The sequence below is a fragment of the Ictalurus furcatus genome, chromosome 13, assembly GCF_023375685.1.
Source record: "Ictalurus furcatus strain D&B chromosome 13, Billie_1.0, whole genome shotgun sequence".
NCBI lineage: Eukaryota > Metazoa > Chordata > Actinopteri > Siluriformes > Ictaluridae > Ictalurus > Ictalurus furcatus.
In genome coordinates this window covers 17260926-17275028 of record NC_071267.1, presented here as the reverse complement: position 1 = coordinate 17275028, position 14103 = coordinate 17260926, and the positions used below count along the sequence as shown (strand labels likewise).

Below are 14103 nucleotides of genomic sequence, written 5' to 3'. Positions count from 1 at the left end.
TACTTTTTAGCATGTTTATTACAATACATACATTTCACATTTGACCTTCTGACCCCAGGTGACCCTGCCCTGATTCTGATGTGGCGGAGTTGGTAATGTCCAGTCCACGGCCATGACCTTCAACATTTCATTTCCTACTATCCAGTAGCACTAGCGCCACTCTGTCCAATCAGGGTGCAAAGGAAAATGTGTGACAATAATTTATGAATACAACATATGATATACTAGTAATCACTGCAACTTTTAATAAAACTCTTTTTAAACTCCATTATTAATTATCGACTGTACAAAGGAATGAACTCTTGGTTTAATGCAAGCTGCAATAAACTTACTTAAAAAAAATAAGAAGAAAAGAAATAAAAATAAACTTGCCGAAATGTCTGGAACCCCAAGAACAACAAAAAAAAGTTGGTGTCAGCTAGACTTCACCAGTCTCTGGGGAAGCCAATTTGGGAGGCAGGTAGGCGGGCATTTTAGATCGAGCAGCAGGAATGATCATTCAATGAGCAAAATGATCTCTATCTTTCTCAGATTCACTCCTCCATACAAGCAGGCACTGGTGTTGACAGAGGGCACATTAGGGCCATTGGGGCAGAGACCACTGAACCATTGTGGACAGACATGATCTAATCCCTTCAAAAGGCATGGACTGGGGGAGTGAAACTTTTACGTTGCAACCAGAGAAAGCAATCAACGGAAGAAAGTCCATTAACCATTTAGCAACATTACAATTACTCATATGCAGAGAGAGACGGAAACAAACCAGACAGGGTTTAATAGGTGGAGGTGTGTGCAGTCAGAAAACATGGATGTGTGTGTGCGCGCGCTGTTGTCATTGTCACTAGTTGCCCCCACTGGATCGTCCACCTACCCTCCCCCCTACCCCATGCACGTATAGTACATGCTCAAGGCAATGGCTCACCAAATGATTTTCTGATGAGCAGATTTCAGGTTTTTTTTTTTTCTTTTCTTTTCATAAGCAAGTTTAAAAATCTGTGGTCAGACTTTTACATATGGACATCTGAAGACGATGAATGTCCTCAGCTGGACTTGGTGCTGATTGGGATCGTTTTTTTTTTTTCTTTTTTAACCATTTGGATGACAAAAGCTTTTCTGATAGGCATGGCTTCCCACGGCTTCATATCTACAAAACATATTTACAACATGGAAATAACATCTACAAGAAATCTACATATACACGGCCCCTGGCAAGAGCAGGTCCCAAAACATCTGCACCTCAACTGGCCCATAGCTTCCACCCATTATCCCCCTCCCTTGCCATTTAGTCCACAGCTCACCGAAGCTCCTTTTTGTGTAAGACTGGACCCAGAGCAGAACAACAGAATGTTGGTTCTCGAGGGTTCTGTGCACATAAAATGGATTCCTACTCATCCTCACACCTCTGCTGTCCTTCTATTCAAAACCCACACCAAACAAACCGAGAGTTCTCAAACCATGAAGGAATTCTGATTCTTCAACTTTTCAAGTTCTTTAATTTGTTGTCTCAAAAAGAGTATCCTGTGAGAGAGAGAGAGAGAGAGAGAAGCACAAAGGGAAATATAGCAGAAGACTGAAGATGAACTACAAGTCTAGAAATATCCATAATGAGATTTCAAAATAGTACAGTATTCTGACATTCACAAGACCCCTTTAAATAAATAAAAAAATTGAAACGTTCCACATTCTGATGAAGGCCAAAATGGTATTTAAAAAAAACATTCAATAAAACATTTAGGAGGTATCTACACTAATCTGAAGGCAGTGGTTACCTCTGTTCACGCAGTGTGGCCTGGATTTCACACACGCGCACTAGTGAGCGCAGGTTCTTCAGCTCTGTACAGTTCTCAGACATGTAAATGCTGCCCATGGTGTGAGCCTCTTCACGTAACCGTGACGCCTGAGAGAAAAGAAAAAAAAAAAAATCAAATTCTCTCTCCAACACTCATACCATGCAAAACATCTTATCCCAAAGAGAGCTCGCAATGCCATGCATCAAAAAGCAAACACAATGACTTTTTTTTTTTTTTTTAAGACATGCACTGGAAACAGTGACTACAGAGACTGGAATTGATCTGAAGTGGATCTGATTCAAAGTAAGTGGCTTGTCTCGGAGAAGGCTTGTTCCAGCTGGTTTCATGCTCTACACCAGCACTTTGACCATCACCACAATCGCCACTGTTACCGTTGCCAAAGAAGATGGGATGCCGAAAGGGGTTTTCGGCACTGCTAGCGCATTTGACTATGTTGAATGTTGCAATTGTAGTTTCACTCTTGACCAGAAGATGGCAATCCAATACCACAATCAGACAAGACTGCATTAACCAGTGCAATAATGTTACGCCTGAATTGGTTTCCTGTTCACCATATAGTGCACTATTTGGGCGACATCCATTTGGTAGCGTGGTCTTGGTGAACCCCCCCCCCCCCCCAAAAAAAACCCCACATATTGCAGTACACAGAACATTATAATATAATGAATATCATTATATGTACATCAGTCACTATTTACAGACAATGAACCCTATTAACATACCCAGATAGCACTGGAATATGGTTTTACATCTTCCTGTATGAACTAAGGAACACTAAATATGATTAATAGTATTCATTTTTATATACAAATTATTATTAAATAACATTTAATTAGTTACAGAAGTTGCCAACAGTCTAGAGAGATTTTTGGCAAGTTTCGAAACTGGACTGCAAAAAAAAAAAAAATTCTGAATATGAAAACAGTAAGTCTCCTATCTCATTCATCTGAGAATGGCAAAATCAGTGCCTTTAATGATGCATCACCGCGGTTGGGGGAAGTGAGCTCAATTCTTGCCTGTACAGATGAGCTAAATGTAGGTTAGACCAGGAGTGTCCACCTCCACCTGTAGAGCCCAGCACAATCTAGTGATTTTGCTTTGAATTTTTGAATTAATAGTGAATTAAAATCAGGTGTCATTGAGCAGAGACATCACCAAACTGTCCTACATTCAACCCACAAACAAAACTACTGTTTTGTACTGGGGCAAAGATTTAATGATTTGTAGAAAGGTGAAACATTTGCTGTGTTTACAAAAGACCTATAGATCAAACATTCTACACATGTACATAATAATCTATAGTTAAATGTATGATTGTGGTAGGTGACAAGGCAAAAAAAGGTCACACTGGACCTTAATGCACAATTTGAATCACTAAATTTAATCTGCACAGGTTTTGCTAATGAAATGGAGCCATTATATTTACACAACTGTTACCGTCCAAACACTGCCTCCGCATGATACCCTTTTCTGAGTATAAACGTTAACGTATCGTGACGTTATTACATCGTCCACCCATATTCCATGGCCTTACTTTATTATACGCTAACGGAACACTATCAGGAACACTATACTAATACTGGGTATTGCCGCAGTTGCACTTTCATGCTGCTAATCTCTCAGCCTACTACAAAAATGGTGTTCTCTATTTGATTCAGATCTGGTGACTGGAAAAGCCACTGAAGAACATAGAACCCATTGTCACATTCATGAGATCAGCTTGAGACGACAGTTGCTTTGTGACATGGTGCGTTATCATGCTGAAAGTAGCCATTAGAAGATGGGTAAATTGCGGCCATGAAGGGATGCATAAAATCAACAATAATCAAATGGGCTGTGGCATTCAAGCGATAATTGACTGGTATTAATGGGCCCAAAGTGTGGCAAGAAAACATTTCCCACACTATCTCCACCAGCATGGACTGTTGACACAAGTTGGGCACATGTTACGAAAAAGGCATTTCTATCCAAAGAACTGCCACCCCCTGGATGTTTTTTCTTTATAGCACCATTCTGACTGAACTGTAGAAACTGTCTTGAGTGAAAATTCAAGGAGATCAAGAGTTATAGAGATACTCAAACTAGCCCATCTGACACCAAAAGGTCAAAAATCATCCAATCATCCAAATCCGATGACTGATGTGAAAATTACCCAAAGCTGCTAGCGTGTATCTGCATGATTGTGTGCATTGCACTGCTGCCACACAACTGGCTAATTAGATAATTGCATGAATGAGTAGGTGCACCAGTGTTCCTAATAAAACGTCCAATCAGTGTATACACAATGTTAAGACAGATTCTACAGTACAGTACATTTAGATATTCACTGCATAGTAAAAAAAAGTATGCAAAAATCCTGTGAACAAACAGCAGATAAGACAGGACAGCAAAGTACCTGTTTCTCGACATGCTCTGCAGGCCAGCCTTGCACATGTTTGATGAGGTTCTCGTTAAAGTGTGCCGCCAGCGAGGGTGTGAAGGAGCAGGATTGTCTGGCTGTGGCTGTTCCAGCTGGTACTGAACCCGCTGGCCCTGCTCCGGTCCCCACGCCAGTACTCTGACCACCACCACTGCCATTGTTACTGCTGCTGTTGTTACTGTTTCCAACATGGTTGGGACCAGGAGAGGGACTTCTCTGACTACTGCTGGATGAACAGCACAGGAAAGGTAGTGATGTTAAAATACGATTTAGAACAAAAGCCTTACAATTTACATCCATCTGGAAGTGGGGTAAAATCTCAAAGTGAACAGGGATTGAAAAGTTTGAACTCTTCAGAAAGCATATACAATGCTGCACAGTTTCCAATTGCGGTTACATGACTGACCAAAAGATGGCAGCATAACACAAGCAGAGATCTCTTTCCTCAATGGAAAAACTCTACACTCTTGACTATAAATATTGTGGCGCTTGTTCATACATAAGCACAAGCAGCACTGCTCATGTCTATCATACAAGATCACACAGGTATACAATGTCACTCCAGCTCCAAAAAGCACAGCAGTTTTTGCACCTGGGAGTTCAGCTTCTTGTCAAAACTGGGACCAGATGGACAGACATATTGTGCATCTACTGTGAGTTTTTCTTGGTTTGAGAAATAGACACGGACCTCTGCCGCTGCAGTGTCCGTGGGGAGTTGCTGTTGTCATGGTGTTTATCTGAAGGGAGGGGCTGCTGAGATGAGGGCGGAGGAAGAGAACTGGCCTTAATCCCCAGAGTATTCACCTAATAAAGAGAAAGAGAAATGCCAAGAAGCAGTAATGAGGATGATGGTGTAAACTATACCACTTGGCACAAACAGATCTGTAATTTCAGCCCAAGGCTGAAATGGGTGTTTACCTTGGTCTGAGATGACACAGGTGTGGTGCTCAGGGGGGGTTTCAGGGATGCGGTGTTAGTTTGGGGCGTGCTGATCCTGGGGGACACGTATGACCGCGGGGATGAAGCATCTGACGTCAGGGACATCGGAGACTGACTGGACTGCTGTGCTACTCCAAGCGAAAGAAAAGAGACAAAGTGAAGAAAGAAATGAAACATTCATCTTTATGCCTTGTTTACGATTTGTAGTCATTTTAATGCATGTATAATTCATTAATAATTACTGATGGTTATTGTGCATCATTGTAGATACTTTGAAAACATCAGCTAAACAAGTTTGCTAGCCCAGGCAGACCGAGTTTTGAACATAGACAAAACGTTAAAATTTGACATCAAATAATGGTAATCCCTCCAATTAATAATCGGCTTTAGACAATGTCTTACGAACCAAGCTAATCATTACATCCATGCCAAAACTCTAAGGACAACTACTCAAAAAATAGCAGCTGGCCCATGACATACACCACTCGTCAAAAGTTTAGACACTCACTCTATTTTTACCTGCCTCAAACAAAAGTAGTCTTTTCAACAGTGTCAGGTGTTGCATTAAGATTAACAAGTGGACTAAAGCAGCTGTTTAAAAAGACCAGCTGTGTTTTTATGAAGCTGAGAAGTGTGAGCAAACAAATCACAAATCACGTTCCGATTTTCATCACTGAAGAGAGGGCTGATTGCAATGCTGCAGAGTGCCGTAAACGCATAACTGTCATCTCAGACAACGTATTCCATTTAATTAAAAAAAAGGTCCGTACAGAAGACCTTTTTTGTGAACCGTTTACGCTAATCAAGTTGATGCATAACCTGACAGTTAAAAACAACTTTTAATACAATATAGTGAAGTGCAATAAAATATGAAGCAACTTGAGCGTCCGGGACTGAGGCTGTGAGAAGTGAGCAGAGGGACTGAATATTGGAGTGCAAGGGTGTGTGTGTGTGTGTGTGTGTGTGTGTATATGGTGGCTGATACCTTGACTAGAGAGCTGAGCAGCCTGAGAGAGAAGTGTCGTGATGTTGAATGCGGACGGACCAGCAGTCAGGATCTTGTGGAGCATCGACTGCAGTGAAGCCTGTGTAACTGCAGCTGTGAGAACTACACGCAGAAAGCAAAAGAACAGAGCAAAATGAGTCACCAATTATACATTTTTAAATAAAATTATACAGTTATTCAGGGGAAAAAAAAGCTCTGAACAATCATTCACATTCTAGCTGCAACCTGTCCAATTACTTTCTCATCTCTTAACACTACCCGAGGAGTGGGTAGGAGTTCTTTGGAGGCTGTGAGGTGACAATGAAGGGCATAAGAAGTAAACCGTTACTTAGGAGTCACAAAATTATATTAACAAAATGTGCCAAGCACTGTTTGCCTGCTTCATAGAACACACAAAACTATTGACAAAGCAAAGTTGTTTTTATGGTCACAAGCAAACTAAGGGCTCTGATCATTTAATCTTTGGGAGAATGAAGTGCAAACGTCCTCAGACGACATTTCACTACAACAAACACTCAAAAGACAGTTGCAGTTTCTATGGCTGAATCTCAGATGGCACTGTTATACCCTACATAGTAAGCCAACTTAAATGGTGGATTTTTAAATGGCTCACAAGGAAGGAATACAAAATTGAGCTATAGATCAGCAACAAGTAAACATTACTGTGGATAAATCTACACAAACCAGTCCCTCAAACCAGGATTTCGCAATTCTGCGATTGCAGAAATGAACGCACAGTCAAGCAAACTCCACAATATTCAGGCGAGCCTGAATATTCAGCAATTTTTCAACATTAACACAAATTTGGGACAAGACGCGTCATGCGTCACCACAACATGCACTCAGCCAAAGTCCTCTTTGATTCAAGTGCATCGGAGAGGAGTACACCTAAAAGGTCTCATATAACAACAATCACTGTGAACAATCGTGCAACTGCAATTTCACCCACACCATTTGAGAACAGAAACTTTCAAGATCGCTGTGCCATATGTGGGCCTGCGTTATCACAACCCCTTAGTGACGACTTACTTTGACCATTTAAGGGCCTGCCAAATTTCTAACCTGGGCAAGAGGAGCAACCAGATTCAGCATGAATACTTGGATATGGCACAGCTCACTCGACAAAAAATAAAAAAATAAATAAATAAATAAAAATAATAATATGTAGGATAATGGCTAATTTACTGTCTGCCAGTCTGGAGGAAAACAGCTTCAGGGAGCCTATTTAAATGTTGCAAAACAGACACTGGGAATCAGCTTTACAAATGCAAAAGTTCCAACCTGAACAATTAGTGCTAAGAACACCAAGCTGTCAACACACCAAGCAAATGGTTGGGGGAAAAATAAAACCTGTCAACTAAGGTGATTTGAATGCATGATATTTTCACTATTCTCTAGTTTCACTCAGTGTGTCAAGGTTACCTTCGTTGATCTTGGCCATATCCACACTGGCATTGTTCAGCTGCAGTGCCGTCTGTAGCGCTGGGAGAAGCTGGCGTAAGAGGGAGGGGTCTTGAAGGATAGTAGGTGTAACAGGGGACTGCATCACCGGGGAAACTGTAGAACCTGATGCGGAGCTAGTGGGATTGGTTGTACTTAGCCCAGATACAGCAGCAGAGGAAGAGGACGGGGTTAGGGAGGAAGGCTTGTCTGTGGCAACTACAGACTCTATAGGATAAAGACAGAAGCACTTCAGTTAAAAAAAGGATCATTATCAACCAAATGTTGACATTAAGTATACATCTTACATGTACTGATGCTTCAGAAATGTCCATTAGCATACAAAAACAAAAAAACAAACCCCACAGACACAGTCCCACAAACGGCAAAAGCCAAAAAATAAACCAGAGTCACTTCTCCTGTTGGTAAAACACAGCCTTAATTGCAGCAAACATGAAGGATAACATGGCAATTTATGTTTACATGCTCAAATAATAAAACTGATATAGGACACAAGTTATGCAACAATTTCTGACAATATAATGGTAAATAAACAAAACACAGATTTTAATAAGACAACAAAAAAAAACTTTATTTCTACAAGAGGTTTAATGAAGACCAATAAAATGAACATACTATTCTTAAATTGTCCGTTTCAAGAAAGCCAAGATTTAACACCAAACAACTTGAAACACAACATACTAGCTTTTAGCCTAGTTACCCTGTGCCTAAATGTAGTCTAAAGCGCAGACATTCTGAAAAATTATTAAGTTGACTTAGAATACAGTGAGGGAAAAAAGTATTTGATCCCCTGCTGATTTTGTACGTTTGCCCACTGACAAAGAAATGATCAGTCTATAATTTTAATGGTAGATTTATTTGAACAGTGAGAGACAGAATAACAACAAGAAAATCCAGAAAAACACATGTCAAAAATGTTATAAATTGATTTGCATTTTAATGAGGGAAATAAGTATTTGACCCCCTCTCAATCAGAAAGATTTCTGGCTCCCAGGTGTCTCTTATACAGGTAACGAGCTGAGATTAGGAGCACACTCTTAAAGGGAGTGCTCCTAATCTCAGTTTGTTACCTGTATAAAAGACACCTGTCCACAGAAGCAATCAATCAATCAGATTCCAAACTCTCCACCATGGCCAAGACCAAAGAGCTCTCCAAGGATGTCAGGGACAAGATCGTAGACCTACACAATCTTGGTGAGAAGGTGACAACAGTTGGTGCGATTATTCGCAAATGGAAGAAACACAAAAGAACTGTCAATCTCCCTCGGCCTGGGGCTCCATGCAAGATCTCACCTCGTGGAGTTGCAACGATCATGAGAACAGTGAGGAATCAGCCCAGAACTACACGGGAGAATCTCGTCAATGATCTCAAGGCAGCTGGGGCCATAGTCACCAAGAAAACAATTGGTAACACACTACGCCGTGAAGGACTGAAATCCTGCAGCGCCCGCAAGGTCCCCCTGCTCAAGAAAGCACATATACATGCCCGTCTGAAGTTTGCCAATGAACATCTGAATGATTGAGAGGACAACTGGGTGAAAGTGTTGTGGTCAGATGAGACCAAAATGGAGCTCTTTGGCATCAACTCAACTCGCCGTGTTTGGAGGAGGAGGAATGCTGCCTATGGCCCCAAGGACACCATCCCCACAGTCAAACATGGAGGTGGAAACATTATGCTTTGGGGGTGTTTTTCTGCTAAGGGGACAGGACAACTTCACCGCATCAAAGGGACGATGGACGGGGCCATGTACCGTCAAATCTTGGGTGAGAACATCCTTCCCTCATCCAGGGCATTGAAAATGGGTCGTGGATGGGTATTCCAGCATGACAATGACCCAAAACACACGGCCAAGGCAACAAAGGAGTGGCTCAAGAAGAAGCACATTAAGGTCCTGGAGTGGCCTAGCCAGTCTCCAGACCTTAATCCCATAGAAAATCTGTGGAGGGAGCTGAAGGTTCGAGTTGCCAAACGTCAGCCTCGAAACCTTAATGACTTGGAGAAGATCTGCAAAGAGGAGTGGGAAAAAATCCCTCCTGAGATGTGTGCAAACCTGGTGGCCAACTACAAGAAACGTCTGACCTCTGTGATTGCCAACAAGGGTTTTGCCACCAAGTACTAAGTCATGTTTTGCAGAGGGGTCAAATAAATATTTCCCTCATTAAAATGCAAATCAATTTATAACATTTTTGACATGCGTTTTTTTGGATTTTTTGTTGTTATTCTGTCTCTAACTGTTCAAATAAATCTACCATTAAAATTATAGACTGATCATTTCTTTGTCAGTGGGCAAACGTACAAAATCAGCAGGGGATCAAATACTTTTTTCCCCCCCTCACTGTAGGCCAAATTAAAAAAGCATATTTTTAAATTCGTCCGAACTTAAAAACAGATACTGAACCAGCATTATTAAATGTTCTCTGGAATGTTATTCCAGACTTTAGGGGAAATAAGTGTGTGCGTGTGTGTGTGTGTATATATATATATATATATATAAACATAAACATTGGCTGTATGCGAATGTCCCTGATATACGACAGGTCAAAGGCAGTACGCCACAGTAGGTGAGAAATACCCAGATGATACCCGGACTGGCACGGATCAGCTGGAATAAAAATAAATAAATAAATGCCAACAGGCAGCGTGTCAGCTCTTTTGAAGTTGTAGGTCACATGACAATGCCAACATGGCAGATGTAGTATGTCTGGATTGTATTCATGCTACACACTTACGGTATCTATTCATCGCTGTATCAACAGCCAAGCAGAAGGTATTGAATAGAACGCAGTCACAATGCGCAATTTCAAATGCAGCCATGTGTCCACAACTGAGTTGCAACTGAACCTCTGGACTTATAGTAGGCCTGCATCAGTGGAATTAAGTGTTCAGTATGGGCTATGCTGCTGCAGGACATTAACAAAATACTCCAAAGCTAATTCTGGATACGTTTTCAGATCAATAAGCAGTTTTAAAGATGTTCGTTACATGGGAATTGACTGCTATACTAGTATCTTTTGGTTTTACTGGAAAGCCAAAATCAGCAACCTTGTGTGCAGACTTGGACTCAGTGGGGAGATGTGTCATCAATGCAGATGTAAATGCCAACACTCATTATAACTATGAGGCTGGATAAGAAGGAAGAACAGTAAGGGACTTGAACTTAATCCTTTTCAACACATTATTAATATTTAAAGTCAATCCTGAAAGCATTAATCTAAAAACTAATTTTTTTTTTACACTGATGACATTTGGCATGCTGGTGCCTTTTCATGTCATATGAAACATTTATTTTTCATTTTTTTCTTCCACATCGTCAAAAGTCTGGACACCTGATCACACCTACCTACCTACACACATGTTACTTTTCAGTAACTTTGTTACTGTTCAAAGGCTGTGTTCCAATCAGAGCCTGCTACATGTTTTTATGAGCTGAGCAAACATTTTACATCATTAAAATCAACTTACTTTGTGTCAATAATCAGTTTGATTGTAGCATACTTCGAGGCTTCATATCCTCGCCAAGGGCTTGTCGAGCACAGTCATACTTCACCAGACTAATTTGCCTAATCTTCACGGTACTTTAGACTGAGATGGAAACGCAGATAACCAAAGTGTGGAGGAACCAAATGGTCCCTTGAAAAAAGTTCCTTGGATTAACTGGGGAATTTCGGTGGAAAAGCGGCTAATGGTGCAGGTGTAAAAGTTCCTAAGCACTTTAGTTTAAGTTTTAATTAAAGTCTTTCAAGCGCCGAGTAATGTGGAGGAGATGCATGATGGCATCATCAGTGGAGCGATATGAGCGGTATGCAAATTGTAGTGGATACAGGGTGTCAGGTAGTGAAGAGGTGATGAAGTCTCTGACCAGTCTGTCAAAGCACTTCATCACAACAAATGATCGTTGTTGTTGATGAACGATAGTCGTTGAGGCAGGCGGGCTGGGGTTTTGAAAGCTATCCATTTGTAAACAATAGTTCCCACTGCAGAATGGTGAATTTCAAACTGTTTGGAGATCGCCTTATAACCCTTCCTAGATTGATGACCAGCAACAGTTGCTTCTCTGAGGTCATGGCTGATGTCCTCTTTCTTGGCATGACATAGGCACACACTTAAGCACTCCAGAACACCACACTGCCAAGAAGGAAGGGGGAACTTGTTTTTTTCCCACCGGTTTTCTAAATGTTGGTTTACGTTTTTGGGAAAAATTACTGAAATCTGTCAAAATATTGAAACCCATTGTGTTTTATGTTGTCACCTGAGGTAATTTGTTTGTTTATAGAAATTGGTGAGGCTAACACAATTGTTAGGTCAGCATTGGTGTACTTTCTTTTCCCCAAGTCTATAAAAAAACCAATGTCTTGACAGTCTTGGTCAAAACCTTTGATCAACTACTGCAACACCTTTCGCAAACTCATGTGAGAAGATCTGGGCTGGTAAGAAACTAAACGTAGAGATAATCACTGATAACCACTTCATTAAATATCTGGCAGTTAACAAATCTAAAATTGTATTGTATCTTTCGTTGTGTGGATCTGGGATTCAAAGGACACAACAGGTGGAATTCCTCTACTGTATAAAAAATTTTTTACCTGACAATCACTAACTAAAAACTTAGTTACTCTGTTGTGAGATAGGCAGTGTTAGAAATAAAACATGTTGAGAAAAATTATTTACTTATATAGTTATGGTGAAGAAGACGGATCTCGAAAAAAGTTAGTCACGTTGGAAATAGTGATCTATGAATGCAGCCATGAACTCTAGATCACCCTTAGAAGTCTCAGTCAAAGCATTTGTTTACATATTTTAAAGATTAACTTCTTCTATTCATAGCTTTTTTGTTGAACTTACTACCGAGGGTAAAAGTTGGGCCAGACTCTACTGGAAGAAAGTGAGGTCAGTTAATTCCAACGTGTCTACTTCAGCCATTGCTTTACCACACCCCCAGAAATTTGGGAAGTCAGAAGTTAATTTAACATCTCTGCAAGGCTGTATGTTACAACTTCCAGGATAAGTAAATAGCAAAGTTTACTTGTAACCTGCTGTAATTCAACTTTAATCAACCTCAAATCTGACCAATAAAATTGGTTATGTGCTGCTCAACCACTGAGACGAACCAAAGGTGCAAGAATCAACTCAAATAACACATTTTACAACATCTATAAATTAACACATTCATCATGACACAGGGCTAAAATTACTTAACAGCCATGTGAAAAGAATATGCCATGATATGCTGAAGATCAGGGTTTTCCTTACCATGGTTAGTTCCTGCTATCACTTGTGTTACAGCTGCTATAAGGATATATGCACTGAACTCACTATAAATCTGAAAGCTATTCAAAATTGGACCACCATCTTCAGGGTTTTCAGTGAGCTTTGATGCTGTCTGGGTTCCAGGGATTGGTGGGGGTTGAAATTATTTGAAGGAAATTAAGTTATTTTAAGTTTTTCCATGTTGTTTTCAAGCATTATTCTTACTATATTGGTGAAAGAAAGCAGTCAACACTTATTGTACCTACAGTGAAAAATCGAGTCATTTCACCAAATAACATTTGAGATTTAATGAAAATAAATGACTTTTACGTTCATTTGGCTTAAGGTGCTCCACAACACCACTTGGGCGCTGCGCCTAAGCCTTTCTTAGCTTTCAGAAATTCCACAACATTGAATCTTAACTATACATCTTTTTTTAATGCTTAAACATGCATAAAATTAAATTAACACCCTTAAGTAATAAAAATATATTTGGTGGATAAGACACTGGCCTTCTGATTGGAAGGTCAGGGTTCAAATCCCAGCACTGCCAAGCTGCCACTGCTTGGCCCTTGAGCATAGCCCTTAACACTCAACTGCTCAGTTGTATTTATTTTTAAGAAATATATATTTATTTAAAAAAAAAAAAAAGATAAATAAAAAAAAATAATAATAAATAAATAAATAAATAAAAAAAAAATCGATAAATGTGAGTCGCTCTGGATGAGAGCATCTGCCAAATGCCATAAATTTAAATGCAAAATGATTGCGACATCACACCATTTATCCAATCCTGCTCTATAATTGAAAACCAACACCAGAGCCACAGCAGAGCATAATTCCAGATTAATACCAGATCAACCATCAGAACACCCGCTAAATGTACAGTAGGCAACTAAATACAACAGAAGCTCAATTTAAACCATAAGTGTAGTTTTCGCCACTTCTCCACACAAACCTATGGCATTCAGTGATGAATTTCAAACTTGCTAAACATGGGAAGCTGTTCTGTAGCAAAACGAGCAAGCACTAAACACAATTTTACCATAACTTCCACTTGCTCAGAGCATCACATGTGCTTTAATAGTTTACCTACATCACTGGACTCCACTGAACCCTCAACTTGGCTCATCTATCCACGTTACAATTCTTCAGTGAACTGTATCACATGTGCAGGTTTTTGCAAAGTAAAGTACAATCAGAAGAATCACAAATGGCA

General features: G+C 40.2%; 1 protein-coding gene across 2 annotated transcripts in view; it reads right to left on the bottom strand.

Annotated features, from left to right (window-relative positions):
• waca (WW domain containing adaptor with coiled-coil a) overlaps positions 1 to 14103 on the bottom strand; it is a 28442-nt gene continuing 14339 nt past the window's right edge. Inside the window, exons 7-13 of one of the 2 annotated variants that reach the window (XM_053639755.1) lie at positions 7598 to 7843; positions 6155 to 6277; positions 5149 to 5297; positions 4919 to 5034; positions 4207 to 4456; positions 1770 to 1897; positions 1 to 1518 (exon numbers count right to left, since the gene is read on the bottom strand). In XM_053639755.1, coding sequence (XP_053495730.1) covers positions 1449 to 1518; positions 1770 to 1897; positions 4207 to 4456; positions 4919 to 5034; positions 5149 to 5297; positions 6155 to 6277; positions 7598 to 7843 — 1082 coding nt within the window. In that variant the 3' untranslated portion in view covers positions 1 to 1448. The remainder of the gene's footprint in view (positions 1519 to 1769; positions 1898 to 4206; positions 4457 to 4918; positions 5035 to 5148; positions 5298 to 6154; positions 6278 to 7597; positions 7844 to 14103) is intronic. The other variant, XM_053639756.1, reaches the window with a different exon arrangement.